The 17,387-nt window shown below is 41.6% G+C and overlaps 1 protein-coding gene across 6 annotated transcripts in view; it reads left to right on the top strand.

Annotated features, from left to right (window-relative positions):
* CSNK1G3 (casein kinase 1 gamma 3) overlaps positions 1 to 17,106 on the top strand; it is a 75,914-nt gene extending 58,808 nt beyond the window's left edge. For 3 of the 6 annotated variants that reach the window (XM_070742852.1, XM_070742850.1, XM_070742851.1), the window contains 3 exons: positions 284 to 390; positions 3,069 to 3,092; positions 14,861 to 17,106. In XM_070742852.1, the coding sequence (XP_070598953.1) occupies positions 284 to 390; positions 3,069 to 3,092; positions 14,861 to 14,915 (186 nt within the window). In that variant the 3' untranslated portion in view covers positions 14,916 to 17,106. The remainder of the gene's footprint in view (positions 1 to 283; positions 391 to 3,068; positions 3,093 to 14,860) is intronic. The other 3 variants (XM_070742856.1, XM_070742854.1, XM_070742855.1) reach the window with 1 other exon arrangement.
* The last annotated feature ends 281 nt before the right edge of the window (positions 17,107 to 17,387 follow it).

Below are 17,387 nucleotides of genomic sequence, written 5' to 3'. Positions count from 1 at the left end.
AGACTTGTACTGGAGCCTATCCTCAGGGAACCAGTAGAGAAAAGTTCCCTGACAAGGCCAAATATCAGAAGAGTAAAAATCAGGTCTCAGTGATTGACTCATATTGGATCTTGCAATGGTTAGTAATAGAAACACCTAATTGAATTTTTAAAAAATACACCATACTACCATCTATGAAATAATATGTTCATATGCTTAATTCCCACTCTTTGCTGTCATAATAAATCAGTGTAGTAAATATAGGCAATTATTGCATAATTTTTGAATCTGTTTGCCATTGCAGGTTGTAAGCTCAACAAATGGAGAACTCAACACTGATGATCCTACTGCTGGTTGTTCAAATGCACCCATCACAGCCCCTACTGAAGTAGAAGTTATGGATGAAACCAAGTATGTATAGTTTGAAATGATTTTATTTATTAATTTAATTTAATTTAATTTATTTTGTCAAGTATGTATTGTTAGTATACAAAGATATAACAATGTTTATATACATGATATTGATCCTAATAATAAACATTAGGACAGAGACAGCAGGCACACGGTGCACTTATGCACTCCCCTTACTGACCTCTTAGGAATTGGGTTAAGTGAACAGTGGATAGTCTAGGGGTAAAGTTTTGGGGGTTTGGTGATGATACTACTGAGTCTAACTATTCAGTTGCTAACGTTGTATTTCCTACAGTCAAGTTTGGAGCAGCTTACTTTGAGTTTGTATCTTTTGTGTGCCCATGTATTGTTGTGATTGAAGCGGAAGTAGTCGTTGACAGGAAGGAGATTGTAGCAGATGATTTTATGGGCTATGCTTAGGTCATGTTTCAGGCGATGTAGTTCTAAGCTTTCTAACCCTAGGATTTCAAATCTGGTTGCATAGGATATTCTGTTGCGTGTGGAGGAGTGGAGGGCTCTTCTCGTGAAGTATTTCGGGATGTTTTCTAATATATTTTTGTCCGAAATGCGGACAGATGAGCTGTATTTGAGGATTGGCCTGGCGAAAGTTTTGTATGCTCTGGTTAGTAGTATGATACCGTTTTAGTGTTGGTTATGACCTATAAAGCCCTACATGACATTGGACCAGATTACTTACGGGACCACCTCCTGTGGCATGAGTCCCAGCAACCGGTCAGGTCCCACAAGTTGGCCTTCTCCAGTTCTGTCAACTAGACAATGTCGTTTGTCTGGGCCTAGGGGAAGTGCCTTCTCTATGGGGGGCCCTCTCTGGAATAAACTCCCCCCAGAGATTCGCACTGCCGCTACCCTCACCTTCTGCAAGAATTTGAAAACTCATTTGTGCCATCAGGCTTGTAGCCATTAGTGTCTAGCCCTCTGGCCAATGTATGATAATGCATGTTTGCTGGTTTGAATGGGAATGATTGGTTTTTAATATTGGGTTTTAGATTAGCTAGTTTTTAAATTTAATTGAATTAGGACTTTTTGTATTTTTTTTAATATGTTGTAAACCACCCCAAGTTCTCCGAGAGGGGCGGCATATAAATCCAATGAATGAATGAATGAATGAATGAATGAATGAATGAATGAATGAATGAATGAATGAATGATATTACCGGAGAGGAAGCTACGTAGCATTAGGTTAACAACTCTTGAAACCTTTTTGGTGATGTTGTTGCAGTGGACTTTGGCACTTAGGTCATTTGATAATAAGTATTCCAAGGTCTTTTACGGAGTGAGGGTTGTCTGTAAGGTCTTGTTTATTTAGCTTATATTTGGTTGTTCTGAATATTATTATTTTTTTTGCCAATGTGTAGGATAGAGCATTTTTTGGTTAAGATTTGGAGTTGCCAGATGTTCGACCATTCTGACACAAAGTCAAGGTCTTTTTGGAGGGTAGCTATGTTATCTGTGGTGTTGAACAGTTTTACATTGTCAGCGAAGAGAAGTCAGTTGCTTGCAATGTGGTCACAAAGGCCATTTATATAGAACATGAAGAGTGTTGGTCCTAATGTGCTGCCTTGGGGTACACCCCTGTTAACAGGAACAGGATTATATATGGAGCTCCCTATTTTGACAATTTGTTGTCTGTTTGATAGGAATGCAGTTATCCAGTCATGGAGGGATCCTGAGATGCCGTAGGATTTCAGTTTTAGAAATAGTTTGTCATGAACCACTGAGTCGAAGGCTTTGAAAAAGCCTATGTAAATTGCATCTATTGATTTGCTCTGATCGAGATGTGTAGTCCATATGTTTTTGCAGTGAAGAAGTTGCAGGTTACAAGATTTTTTTTTTCTGGTTGAAATTCCCATGATATTTTAAGTTCTTAACTGTGACAAGTAATACACAAATCCATTAAACAGGTTTTTTTAAACTCTAAGAGACAAAGGGAAGTGTGTATCAGGGAAATTTCATTTACTTATCTATAAAATGGTTTCTTAGTTGAACCTATTAGACTCCAGGCAGTACAATTTCCCCACCATATATAGAATATTACTGGAATAAATACTAGTACAGTACTGTGATAGAGAGGTTTTGCAATCTGCTCACCTATAAGCAAGGAAAAAAAATAGCATTTTCCAAAACACTTTAAAATAATATACAAAATACTCTCACCCACAATACAGCAAATGGTGTATTTTTTTAATACATGGAAGTACTGTACTTCAGTCTATTTTCTTCTATTGAGGTGCACTAAACCTCATAGGGAATGAGATATATAACCCAAAGTCAAGATTGCCATCTACAAAGGTTATTGTTAGTGACAGGCACAATTGAAATTAACTGAAAATATCTTAATCTCTGGATGTGAAATTCTCTATCACATTAAAACACTCAGAAATAATTCTATGCAACAAACTAAGCAAGATATCTATATTTGTTTGCCATAAACTATTTGAAGAAATTCCTAAACTACAAGTTGAAATTTGAAAAGGAAATACTATAATATTTTAAATGGCATTGTTGGTTTGGTTCATTTGGTTCATTAATTTAACTGATGTTACTGCCTTACTCATTACTTGACTGTTTGATTATACGTATGTTCAAATGTAAGGGTTTTTTTTTACAGTGTACTACATTCTGATTTTTTTTCCTTCCTTGTATTTTCCTCATATTAGCTGCCAGAAAGTGTTGAACATGTGGTGAGTTTTAAAGCATAGGCAGGCAGAAATAGCTCCAGAGCTTTTAAAAACAAAAGTACAATTTGGAAAAAAACAAAAACAAAATAATTTTAATTATTTTAATATTGGTCTTCTTTAATACAAGAAATTTTCTAGCATATTGAGGAGCACTTTTGCCTGCTTCAATTCTTACTTGTTTTGAAGTGATGTAAAATTTATGTATTTTTATCTAATACATCTGAGTTTATGCTTTAATTTCAATTTATGCTCTAATACAGTTGTTTTGCCCATCGAATTGGCATTTTAAAGGGAAAACAACAATTGCAGGTATTTTAACTTCCACAGTAATACCTTAACTTCATAAGTAATTAAATGTTTTGATAGCACTAAATTATAGTACAGTGATACCTTGACCCCTCGTCATACGAACTTTTCGTGATACGAACCTGGGGTTTACGATTTGTTTGCCTTGTCTTAAGAACCATTTTCACCTTACGAACCCGAGCCGGGGGCGTGGGCTCTCTTACTGCGCATGTGCTCTACCGTGGGCTCTCTTACTACGGCAGGGATTCCCCTGCCTTGTGACTGTCACTGCCGGAATTTCCTATTTGCTTGTCGCCCCACTGGGATTTCCCACCTCCTTTTGCTTGCACCAGCAGCCCCGAGGCGGGGAATCCTGGCCGTGGCAAGGACCCGCACTTTGTCAGGATTCCCTTAACTGTCGGAGGCAGGGAATTCCATTTGCTCCGCCGGGATTCCCTTCTCGGAGGTTTTGTTCAGAGGAACTCAGTCAAGTTCATCTGTCTCTCTCTCTCTCTCCCCCTCCCCCTCCCTCTACTTCCCTCCTTCCCTCTCTCCCTCACTCCCCCTCTCCCTGCCTCCCTCCTCCTCTTCCTCCTCCTCCTCCCATATTCCACCTCCCTCCCAGCCTCCGGGCCACACTCTCCTTCCTCCGCTGCCACCGGCGCCCAGCTCCACCTCCTCTTCTCGCTTCTTTACAAGATGACAGCGGGGTGGCGGCGCAGAGGCTGCGGCGGTGTGTGTGTGAGGAAGAGGTCCGTGGGAGAACTGGGGGGAACCGCGGCCTCTTCCACGTACCACGATTCCCCCAGCCTCCATGCTTTCCTTTCGGCTTCTGGATGGATGGGAGGAGCTAAGCGGCCGGAGACCTTCAATGTAAAAGGAATCAATGCAAAAGCACCGGTGGGCTGGCAACTTCTCTAACCGCTTAGCTCCTCCTGTCCAGTCGGAAGCCGAAAGAAAAGCGTGGAGGCTGGCAGACAAAGGGCAGAACTTTCGGCTTCTGGATGGATGGGAGGAGCTAAGTGGCCATAAGTCTTCAATGTAAAATTAATCAATGTAAAAGTGCCGGTGAGCTGGCAACTTCTCCAACCGCTTAGCTCCTCCTGTCCAGCCCGAAGCCGAAAGAAAAGCATGGAGGCTGGTGGACAAAGGGCAGAACTTTTGGCTTCTGGATGGATGGGAGGAGCTAAGCAGCCAGAGACCTTCAATGTAAAATGAATCAATGTAAAGGCGCCGGTGGGCTGGCAACGTCTCCGGCCACTTAGCTCCTCCTGCCCAGCCCGAAGCCAAAAGAAAAGCACAGAGGCTGGTGGGTGAAGTGGAGGCGAACAGAGTGGGGACAGAGGCGAGGCAAGGAAGTGGCGGCAAAATTTGTCTGTGGGAGCCCTGGTCATCCATCGCCCACTGCCTTTTCCTGCCAGAAGCTCGTGAGGGGCCAAAGCCAGGTGTGGGGAAGGGCGGAACCTCCGGCTTCAGGCTGGACAGGGGGAGCTAAGTGGCCAGAGACATTGTCAGCCCACCGGTGAGGGCGGCCGCGGCTGAACCAAGCCAGGAGCGGAAGGGTAAAACGGCCCTTACTGGAGACCTGCACAAAGCCAGGAGCGGGGCAGTTCAGCCCTTTCCCAGCACTAGTGGAGGAAGCCATTGCTCCGCCAAGGGGCGTCCAATCGGCCGGCAGCTACCTGTCAGCCTAAGCTTTCATCGCCTGCAAAGAAACTGTGGAACAGAGCAAACGCCTTCAGGAGAGCCGAGGGTGAAGCTCTCCCTTCCCACAGGGAGCAGCCCTTGTTGAATTGTTTGCTCTGTTCCACGCAGGCGACGAAAGCTTACGCTGACAGGTAGCTGCCGGGAAACCCCTGGGTTCCACCGAAGCCCCCGCCGCTTCTGTGAAGGCTCCGTGTTGCTCAGGACGCCGGGGTGGCAGCGCGCTTGTTGTGCAGAATGAAAAGCTGGGTTCTGTCCTGTGATCCTCTCTGCGGGCACCAGCTGCCCTCCTGCTCAGCCCCAGGGATAGCGTGCTCTTCTACACTCCCCGACTCCCCCAACCTCCATGCTTTTACATTGATTCCTTTTACATTTAAGGTCTCCGGCCGCTTAGCTCCTCCTGTCCATCCAGAAGCCGAAAGAAAAGCGCGGAGGCTGGGAGAGTCGGGGTGTGTGGAAGAGGTCCACGGGAGAACTGGGGGAGCTGCGGTGTCTAGACACCTGCCTGCAGCAAAGCCACTCCGTGACCACCACCTTTGCCCCCAGGGGAAAGACCACGCCGCCGCCCGGCTGTCATCTTGTAAAGAAGCAAGAAGAGGAGGAGGAGGAGCTGGGCGCCAGTGGCGGCAGAGGAAAGCGAATGCAGCCCGGAGGCTGGAAGGGAGGAGAAATATGGGAAGAGGAGGAGGAGGGAGGCAGGGAGGAAGGGAGAGGGGGAGAGAGAGAGAGAGAGAGAGGTTTCTGCTTGAAGTTACAAATAAGGGTAGCGGCGCAGCGTGAATCCGGCAAGGGCTTCCCCAACCGCTGCTGGACTCCCGCAAGATGATCCTCGAACCCCAGTGGGACCTCCCAGACACAAAAAATCGGAGAAGACGCACATACAAACGACCCGTGCGTTTCCCTCCCTTCCCTTTAAGTTATTGCAGCCGGACAGTAACTGTTGACTTTTCGGTCAATCCACCCACGAGGCTCCCTCCAGGCAGCCTGCGCTTTTCCCCTGTCTCCCCCCCTCCTCCACCCACCCCCGGACAAGGATCCGAATGCCGGTGGTAATGAGGCAAAAGGGGTGAGTTTTCGGCTTGCACGCATTATTGGCTTTTCCATTGATTCCTATGGGAAACATTGTTTCATCTTACGAACTTTTTACCTTATGAACCTCTTTCTGGAACCAATTAATTTCGTAAGACAAGGTATCACTGTATATGTTTTCACCCATATTTACTGAGTTGTTAGTAATTGATAATTGGTAACTAAAAAACTCAGAATAATTACTCCACTTAAATTTGTATTTTAGTGCATTTCCACATTTCAATCATTGTACTCCCCTCAAAAAGCAGTCTACAAGATATTTTCACGTTTAATGTATTATTGGCAAGTTTAGTTTTGGATGGAATGACAAATTTTCTAAAATGATGGTTTACCACCACCACCACCACCACCTTATTTATGAATGCTTATAATTACACAGATAGGGAAGCTATATTTATAATATTATTGGAAGTTCTTTTATGTTTTAAATAATTAATATTTGGATATAATTAATGAAATTGTATTTATTGGTTTGGAAAAAACACCTCATTCTTTAACCCCCTCTCCTAACTTCTCAATATTAACTTTCCATTATCAAAACTGGAGGAAAAAAAGGTTAATAAACATTTATTTCCACTACTTTTCAATCTTTCATACATGGTATAAACAGAAAAATGCAGGTGAAAATAGTGGTTTAAAAAAGTCATTTCGTAGCTACTCATCATGACATAAAACTATCATAAGCATATCATAAAAACCATAGCTTTAAAGACACCGGTATATAGAAATGTTACACTAAAACTACAGAAAGTGGCAGTGATGTTGTATAAAACTACCAGCCCTTCTAATAAAATAATGCACCTTCATTTTGAAGAAAGATCCTGGAGAGACCATGATAATATATCCTAAGTTATGTATAGGATAATATAGTTAAGTACAGTAGATTATGTCAAACCTTTCTGACTATTGGTCTCTAACCTATTTTTCATGTTTGAAATAGAATTTTAATTGCTGTGGCTAGGATAGATTATTCACATTTTTTTTTAAATCATGCAACTATACAGTGGTACCTCGAGATACGAGTTTAATTCGTTCCGGACCTGGGCTCTTAAGTCGAGCAGCTCTTATCTCGAACGACTTTTCCCCATAGGAATTAATGTAAATAATTTTAATTGGTTCCAGCCCTCAAAAAACTCACAAAGTTAGTCTAAATTATGCAGAAAGACATGTTTTAAATGAAGAAATGTACATGTACATATAAATGAATAATGAAGTTTCTTTCACTTAACTTGTAAACTTTCTTAAACTTTTAAATTTACATATGTTCAACTTCTCTGCCACCCAATCTTGTAGGACAGAGGTCCCCAACCCTTTTTGCACCAGGGACCGGCTTTAAGCGATCAAGAGAGGAATGGGTGAATGAATGGACGGAGGGTGGGAAGGAAGGAAGGAAAGAGGGAAGGGACAGGAACAGAGGAAGGAAGCAAGGAAACTTATGAAAGGGGAGAGTAAGAGAGGAATGAGTGAAGGGAGGGAGGGAGGGAAGAAGGTGGGAAGGAGAAAGAAAAGAAGAAATAGAGGAAGGGAAGGTAAAAGAGAGAAAGAAAAAGAGCAAGAAAGAAAGAAAGGGGGAAGGGACAGGAACAGAGGAAGGAAGCAAGGAAACTTATGAAAGGGGAGAGTAAGAGAGGAATGAGTGAAGGGAGGGAGGGAGGGAAGAAGGTGGGAAGGAGAAAGAAAAGAAGAAATAGAGGAAGGGAAGGTAAAAGAGAGAAAGAAAAAGAGCAAGAAAGAAAGCTGCAAGCACCCCCCCGAGCCCCCCAGGCCGGCTGCAACCTTTTAAAACACGCGCGCCGCTTCGCAGCTGTCTCCTGAAGCCGAACGCGGAAGTTAGCGTTTGGCTTCAGGAGACAGCTCCTTGGCGCTTGTATCTCGAATTTGGGCTTGTAAGTAGAACAAAAATATCTCTCCCCTCCCAGCTCTTATCTCGAGTTGCTCTTAAGTAGAGCAGCTCTTATGTCGGGGTTCCACTGTATTTAGATAGAAGCAAAAATATCAGTACAGTCCCTCTAAATATTTTTATATATATATATATAAAAAATAAAAAAAATAAATGAAGGTCTTGGCATATTTGGGTTTCTTCCCATGTACGTTTCAGAGATTTCTGGCGATGTTTCGACGAGGTCCCACTCATCATTTTCAGGCTGTTGCTTTTGTCCTTGTGTTCGCCCTAGCACAAGGACAAAAGCATCAGCTTGAAGATGATGAGTGGGACCTCGTCGAAACATCGCCAGAAATCTCTGAAACTTACACGGGAAGAAACCCTGTCTCTTTCTTTGTATCTGTTCACACAACCCATTACAATTTATATTGCAAAGTGAGTTTTATTGCTGGCTTACCAGGGAGTAAAAAGTATAGGAAAAACGAAGTAATGCCTAATTTTACCACAAAAATAACATTATTTCAGTTGCAGATTTTTGGTGGAAAATGTATGCCTACTGAAGTTCGTTGTAATTTTATCTATTTATTTATTTATTTATTTATTAACCATATTTGTATGCTGCTATAGTCAAAATATGACTCTTGGCAGCTTACATAAAAAGAAAACAACCCTAAAAAGAAATAAAATTACATCAGCATTAGAAAAATGGGAAGAGAATTAAGAATAGCAACAACAGCTCTTATCAGGGGAAGACATAAAAAAATCTTGATCTTGATGTGCTTATAGCAAATTAATATAGAGAAGCCAGTCTAATCTCTACAGAAAGGGGCCATACCACACACAGTGTCAGCATTGCAACAGAAAAGTAGGGCCTCTTCGCTTCACCCCCCACCCAAAAGTGGAATTTGTAGCCATTTCTCCTAGCTATAGCTAATCGGTGAGTCAGAATTTGGGTGAACAAGGTAGGGAAGAGACTCAGTGGCCAAGCGGTTATCTATTAACCATTGTATTTATGCTAAGACTATAGGCCAAAATCAGCAACATATATTGGACTTGGAAACTAATACAGATGGACATTCACGTAGCTGAAATGGAACAAGGATTGTAAGGGAGGTAATTGGGTTGATAGGAATCTTTGAATTTTATTTTGCTGCTGTTGAGACAGTCTAGTCCAGAGTTCACCAACCGGGTGGTCCATAGACCACTGGTGGCCCGCAGTACATCTAGGTAGAGGAGCTGCTCCAGGATGACTGATGGGCCAGTCCTGTGACTAGAGCTTTGTAATATGGGACTCGCCAGGCAGCTCATGGTGGGGCTGAAAATCTCCGCTGTAGAGGTTGGTACATGCAACATACAAGTTTGAAGGTGGTGCAACGTGCAAGGAGTAGTGCAGGTAATGGTGCTGTTGCAGCCCGGGGTGGGGCTAGGGGTTGGCAGTGCAGGCAGGCCGAAGCAATTGGTGGTGGTAATCCACAGGTTTTTTTGTCCCCCTGCTGTGGCTTTCTGTCAGCTGAACCCGGCTGGTTGTGCCTCTTGCTCTCCCACTTGATCCTTAGCTGGCGTGAAAAGGGAAAGGCAGGGGATAGAGATTTGGGTGGGAATGAAGCTTCATTTCTTGCTGGGTCTCGCAGCCGTTTCTTCCAGCCCTTGTTGGTGCTACGCAGCTGGGAGACATGAAGCTTCCTCTCTGCTCCAAGACGCTGACTGGCCTGTGACATGAAAGAGAGAAAGAGATGAGAGAGAGAAATAGACAAGAGAGAGAGAGAGAGAGATACAAAGTGAGATGAGAGAGAAAGATAGAGATACAGGAAAAAGAGGGAAAAGAAAGAGAGAGAGAGAGAGAGCGATGCAGAAACAGGCGGCCAAGCTTCGTGCCTGAAGGACCCCATCCTGTCACTGGGAGTCCAGGCGCACTGGATTCATATTAGTGGTCCACAGAATTTAAAATTATGAATTTAGTGGTCCCTGAGGTCCAAAAGGTCTTGGTCTAGTCTATATACCTACCAATATCCAATATAATTTTTCTTGGTGATCATCACATCAGGGGTAGTTTCCAATTCAAGGAAACTATATGGATTTGCATTAGCAAATTAATTGCATTAATTGAATGTACTGGTTTGGTGTAATTCTCTTCCACTGTTCAGTCTGGGGACCATTTGACTGATGCAGACTTCCACTAGAATCAGAGTTCCGTGTTGAATGTTCAGGGACAGGGACCCAGCTAACGTCACCCATCCAGCTTTCTTGGCTAAGGTGCAACTTGAACTCACAATGCCTTGTTGGTGCCTTAGCCACTAGAGCAACCTGGCTCACAGCTTAAATTATAAAGGTTGTTTCTTATTAGATACCTTCTGGTAAATTCAATTAGAATTGAAGTGGCTGAAACCTAGCGGTGTCCCCTGATAAGCTTGAAAATTAGGATGGCTTTCTCTCTTCGAAGAACATTTAGATGCAAATTATCAATGTTGCCTACCCAAGGAACAAAACTTATAAGTTAAAGATCCCACTTTTTAAAGAACTCTTTTAAACACAATACATTCTCATAACACAGTTGGAATCAAAAGTTATGATATTATTTTTTCTATATCGTGTGATTTTAGCCTTTCTCTGAATCTAAGGCTAGTACCAAGGGCTTAACATTTGAAGGCGAGTCTCTTTAGCTTAAAACAATGCTTCAGTTGGAGTACAGAAACTACAAAATATACTTGCTCCACTGGTTAGAGTATGCTATGGTGTCAATATTGGTAATCAAGAATAAACTAAACTAAACTAATGTATATCTAGCGTCTCTTTTCTGACACTAATAGCAAGAAACTAGGTTAGGGGTCAGCAACTTTAAAAACTCAAAGAGCCATTTGGACCTGTTTCCCAGAGAAAACAAAACACCTGGAGCCACAAAACCTGGATGGGCATGGCCAACTCTTCACTCTCACCGACCCCCCATATGACACCCCCCCCCCCCCAGCTATGCCTACCCAGGTTCTGTGGCTCTGTTTTCTTTTCTATGAGAAAAAAGTTTCTTTTCCCTCTCTCTTTCTCCTCCTATATCTCTCCCTGCCTCTCATCTTTCTCTCTCTCTTTCCCTACCCCCATCGTTCCCCCCCTCTCTCCCCTTCTCTCTCTGTATGCAGAGGAGTGATCACCACCCCCACCTTCTCTTCGGGCAACCTTCCTCCCCTTGCAACTCTGTGGCTGGCACGGGGAGATCCCCTCAAGGCACAAAGTCGCATGCGGGGAGTGGGTGGTATGCAGCTGCTAGCATAAGGAGGGTCTTTAAATGCGACTTCTCTCCTGCCCTGCCCTAAGGATCCGGCTATTGCCTTGCCGTGTCCCATCCTGTACCCCCCGCAGCTGTTCGGACGAGCAGGAAGGGCAGGAAGAGCACCAAAGTGGCAGGAAGCAAAGGCTGCCTTAAACACAAATGTGGCATGAAGGCAGCTACCGGGCCATTTCTCTCTTGTCCTAAGGATTTGGCCATCACCTTGCCATCACCCCACCCCACATGAGAGGAGAAGGAGAGGGAGGAGGGTCACTGGAGTGGAGGCAGTCTTCGTTTTCTGCTGCTTTGGGCTGGAGCTTAAACCCACCCCACTCAACCAAAGAGCTGCGGTGGGAGATACAGCAAGGCAATGGCCAGATTCGCAAGCAGGTGCCTGCTCCCCGAGCATGCCTTTGCTGTGCTTTGATGCTCGCTTGACGTCTCCCCACACATGTGCATATTCCTGATACCGCCATAGCCAACTAGTGAGTCGCGAGAGGGGGAGGAGCCTCGGCTGGGACTGGCTATATTCCTCAACCAGCGCCAGAGAATCAGCCCCAGCTGCTTCTCCATTCATGCCATTGCCCTTACGTTCTGAGAGAGGGGAGGGTGAGGCCAGCCAGTGGTGGGACAGGGAATCACAGCAGGGGGCCCAAAGAGCCATATGCAGCTCCAGAGCAGTGAGTTGCTGACCCCTGAACTAGGCCAAATAAATTCTTTGTTAGTATCCTTCATACACATTTTTGACTATCAGCATTTCCAGTATAACTTTTCAGAAAAAGTACTTCTCAGTTTTATTTTCATATTATGGCAGATGGTTGGGGCTTGTCCATAATTAAAAGTACCTTTCTTCCAGAGTTCATCACTAAAAAAGCTGCAGTAGAGACACTACCATAAGGCAAATAATGGTCTCTTGAAAAACAATTCACCATTCTGAGTAGGATTATCTGATTAATCCCATTTAAGATCTATTAACCACTATATTCATGCTAATTGATTAAGATATGTTTGCAATTCTCTAACGTAGTTTCTCTGAAAAATGTTTCTCAACAAATTCCTGGTATACTGTTAATTTCTGTTTCCTGTATAAAGTCTGAAACATTTTAGAGTATTTAATGCATGTAATGTATTTAACAAATTAGTATAGACTGACTTTAACTTTTGATAACAGTTTTAATATGAATAGCTTCACAAACATTTGAGCCCTTGAAGAAAGAGAGAAGAATGTGGAAATAACAAATGTTTAGTACATATGAGAGTGAGGCCCTCTAGTGACCATTTACTTAAGAGCACACATTTCACTGGTTAGGTTTTTTATTGTGTTTAAATGCTGTACTTTTTAATACAGCTGAAATCTTACAGAATGTCTCTTTCTCCAAAGAAACAGAGATGATATTAGAATTTTAGTCATGCTACTGTTCTCATTTTCTTCAGTTCTACAATGAGGCACATCAATATGTCATTGCTAATTAAAAATATAGAAGAACAGAAATTTATAGTTTCTGATGGGACAATATTTGATTTGTCATGGTTTTAAAGGCTAGGTGATAAATTCTGCTAAGGGATTATACTCAGCTCAACCCACAGAATTTGTTCTAAAATGAGGCTTGGTTCAGTCCCTAGTCAATATGTTGCTTAATTCCCTGATATTATAATAAATCAATTTGGAGGTCCAAGTTTAAGTCCTGGTTCATATTCTTGAATTTCTGAGTTTCACCTTACCATTCATTCAAACAAAGATTTCTTTTAATATACTTAGAAATTGAATGAACATTGCAGAAATAGTAGTTCTTATAGACAAAAACACCAAACTTTGAAGAAATTTTGATATTTCTTATTCTTAATAGGAATAAAATCATCTTATTGTTATTCATTTAATTGCTGATATCTCTTGGAAAATGCATACATTTTGTAGGCAGTAGTGACCCACCAAGAAATCTAAAATGAATATATGCAATTGATGCAATTTACCTTGCAAGCCCAATACAGTAGAACCCCGACTTACGAGACTATTTGGTTCCGGAAGGAGGCTCGTAAGTCGGAACGCTCGTATGACGAAACATTGTTTCCCATAGGAAACAATGTAAAGTCAATTAATCCGTGCAACAACAAAAAAACCCGCTGCTGCCGAATGCGGAAGTTAGCGTTCAGAGACAGCTGTGAAGCAGCGCGCGTGTTTTAAAACGTGGCAGCCGGCCTGGGGGGCTCGGGGGGAAGCCCCCGAGCCCCCCAGGCCGGCTGCAACCTTTTAAAACACGTGCGCCGCTTCGCAGCTCTCTGCTGAATCCGGAACGCTAACTTCCGCGTTCGGATTCAGCAGACAGCTGCGAAGCAGCGCACGTGTTTTAAAAGGTTGCAGCCGGCCTGGGGGGCTCGGGGGGAAGCCCCCGAGCCCCCCAGGCCGGCTGTGACGTTTTAAAACACGCACGCTGCTTCGCAGCTCTCTGCTGAATCCGGAACGCTAACTTCCGCGTTCGGATTCAGCAGACAGCTGCGAAGCAGCGCGCGTGTGTTAAAAGGTTGCAGCCGGCCTGGGGGGCTCGGGGGGAAGCCCCCGAGCCCCCCAGGCCGGCTGTGACGTTTTAAAACACGCGCGCTGCTTCGCAGCTCTCTGCTGAATCCGGAACGCTAACTTCCGCGTTCCGGATTCAGCAGAGAGCTGCGAAGCGGCGCGCGTGTTTTAAAAGGTTGCAGCCGGCCTGGGGGGCTTGCCAGCACCCCCCTGAGCCCCCCAGGCCGGCTGCAACCTTTTAAAACACGCGGGATACGAGCGCCAAGGAGCTGTCTCCTGAAGCCAAAAGCGGAAGTTAGTGTTCGGCTTCAGGAGACAGCTCCTTGGCGCTCGTTGATATAATTATCTTTTATAATATGCTCTGTACACTATTCTGCACAAGCAGTCCAGAATGCTTTCCTATTAATAAACTAGTATAAATGTTCAGTACCTTTGTTGTTTGCCAATCCTAATTCTATAGTATACTATAAGCGTTTAATTTTTAGTAATGCTACAGCTAACATTAAACAACAAAGAAATGAAACAGATATTAGTTATCTAGAGGCTTTTTAGAAATCCTAGAATTATGGAGATACTGTATATTGCTACACACTACTCCTAATTTTAGTAATATGCTGTTCTCTCAGCTGTCCAGGGGAAGACTTCCCTCTCGAATAAACACAAAATCTGTCCAATGTATTAAAAGAATAGGATAATTCTAATAATGGGACATAGCAGCAATTCATACCTAATATATTGTTTCTAAACACTTATCTGATTAAACCAGATAAGAAAATGCCTGCATTTTGCTTATTGTGCTTATTTTGATGTTGTGTTTATTTTGATGTTTTTCTGTGACTTACTATCTCATTATACCATCTATTTAGATATATAATGGAATGGCCTGTATTATGTGTCTTCATTATTATATATTTTGTTTGTTATAATGCATTTTAATATTATCTGAATGGCTTCAATTTCAAAATGATAACTAACAAGGTAACCTTTATCAAGCATGATTCTTCTGTTTACCTAAGATTTATTTGTATGAACAATTTTAGGTGCTGCTGTTTCTTCAAGCGAAGGAAAAGGAAAACCATTCAACGTCACAAATGACTTTGGAGGAAAGCAGACGGTGTGGAATTACTCACTTACTCATCTGCTATATCATGATAAGTCATCTCTCTAGTTACCACTCATTTTTCCAGCACCATCTTTAAGTGAGAATGTTTTCATACTTGCTTTGATTTTGTGGTTCAACATATTTTTAATTTGGATCATCTCTTCTGGGAGCTTAATGCTGTGTCAACATAAGTACCTTTTGATCACCAAGATACAAAAAAATGGTCTTTTTCCTGAGAAAATTTGACTTAGAAGACATTAGCAGTGATTAGCTGAAGGCCAGATATTGTATAAACCTGGTATTTTCTAAGGTTTGTGGGAATGCCAATGGAAAACAATTAAAAGAAGGAACACATGAAATTAAACTCTTATTGTTCAAGCATTTAAAATGTCTTGCTTTAAGATTTCTTTTCACAGTAATAGGTTTTTTAAAAATATTTTTCCCAGTTATTGCTCTGGTGGTACTACATTTGCAAACTGGCCACAATATTATTACAAATATGGTAGTGTTACTGTCTGGTGGTACTAAGACAGAAGCTGGATGAATCAAGACAAGCCTAAATGCTGTGCTTTCTAAGGGAGGAAGTGTATCAGTGTTTGTAAAATCTGGGCTTTCAAATCTGCTTTTGTTGTACCTCTAGTTGAGATGTGGTGTATTAAAGTGGCAATAGTGCTTGTACTGAAATGCAAATATTTGTATAATGCAAGTTGTGCTTCCAGTTATGTATGACATCAGTGCTGAAACATCAACTGAAAGTTGCTTAAGGGTTATAAAACCACACTCCTAGGAAGTAACTGCAAACATGTAGTGTGGGAAATCACAAAACCTTAATTATTGTTGAATGATAGTTTTAAAAATGAAGGTCTGGATGTGCCAAGTAACAAACTGAAGTATGCATATTATTGATTTAAGAAAGGTAAAATGGAAGTGGGTTAAACATAATGCTTCCTTCAATTAATGTTAGCCTGTGGTTTACGATTGCCACAGGGGGTTCCTAGAACATTCTTACATTTCAACAAAATACTGAATCACTAAAATACAGCTGATTGGATTGATTAGGTACTTTCCTGATAATTCCTTAAAGTGCCTGTGTTATGAAATAACAGTTCATTAGAAAGGGCAGTTTTTTCTCTTCCTCCTTCTCCTTTCAGTTTGCTTTGTTTAAAGCCATAATGACAGAAGCGTATGTTTATCATGTTAAGCTGCCAGTATCACAAGAATTTGGGTAAAGGAAATAAAATGGCTAGACTGATTTGTTGACCAAAACTCAAATTATGTGTCTTCTTATAAAAAAGGGTTTCCTAGAGCTAACTTTTGTCTATCAGTGCATGCCTTTGGGCATAATTATTTATTTTTAATATCTTATGGTAACATTCAAAATGTGTATTAATTGATAAATGCACACCAGTTGAATTCATTATTGCATTTACAGGGATTGTTTTATAATTTATTTTTCTTAATTGCCAAACTTGCAGTGTGTTATCTTGAATTAGGCGCACATATAAACACATTGTGCAAATCTGGCTATTGTTAATCACTGTTGCTGTTAATAATTATAATAAATTCTTAATTTACCAATTTGATCTGATCAATAAAATCATAAACTAAATGATTTGGTAAAAAAGTTCGACTTGACCATTTCAGCTGATTATACTTTAAGCACTAAAAGAGGCTGACTTTTTTTCAAAAAAGAAGAAGGTCGATGGTTAACACCTTCTTTGCAGTATTTGACCAAATTTCTTTTCTCTATTATATTTGTAAATACTTGCAATATATTTCTTATCATACACCTAGCCGTTTCAAGGTTTTCTTTTCCCTGTACAGTGTTTATATGATCTGAATTCCTTACACATAACACTGTGTATATTAATCCAGTTATGATGAAGATTAAATCAATGTAAAGCTTGTTCGTTTACTGCAAAGACTGGAATCTAGACATTGCTGTTTAGCAATATTTTAAGTACACCATTTTAATGCTAAGGAGAATGTTTCTCACACACGACTTGGTCAGTAAAAAGTTACACAGTTGTGTTCAGGTTAAATCAACAATGTCTGCATTTATATGCTTTTTCCCGGTCTAAACTAATAAAATCAACATTGCCTGAATGTATGAATAATAAAACACATCCCTGTTTAAAAATATGTAATGGATGAAGAAGAAAAAATAAAGGTAGTTTTTTTTAACCCTTGCTTTCATTATTTTTTGTTAGCACTGAACTAATGAAGTAATAAGAAAGTGGATCCTTGCAGACCGCTTCAAATATTAGTGTTTTCATTTAACGTTGCCAGGTATCATAGTCATTTAACTTTATTTCTAATGTTAAATGCCTGTGCCTAGAATAATTGGAAGTGGAAGATATGGTGTGATCCTAATATTAAAAGTCCATCTTAAACTAGTTTGCAATTTTGAAAATGAGAAAAATTATAGAGAACGTCCAGCCAAAGGGGAAGTAGATCTGCAGGGG

The sequence above is a fragment of the Erythrolamprus reginae genome, chromosome 2 (genome assembly GCF_031021105.1).
Source record: "Erythrolamprus reginae isolate rEryReg1 chromosome 2, rEryReg1.hap1, whole genome shotgun sequence".
Lineage (NCBI taxonomy): Eukaryota > Metazoa > Chordata > Lepidosauria > Squamata > Dipsadidae > Erythrolamprus > Erythrolamprus reginae.
Note: the sequence above shows the minus strand (reverse complement) of the source record. Positions and strands in the feature narration are given on the sequence as shown.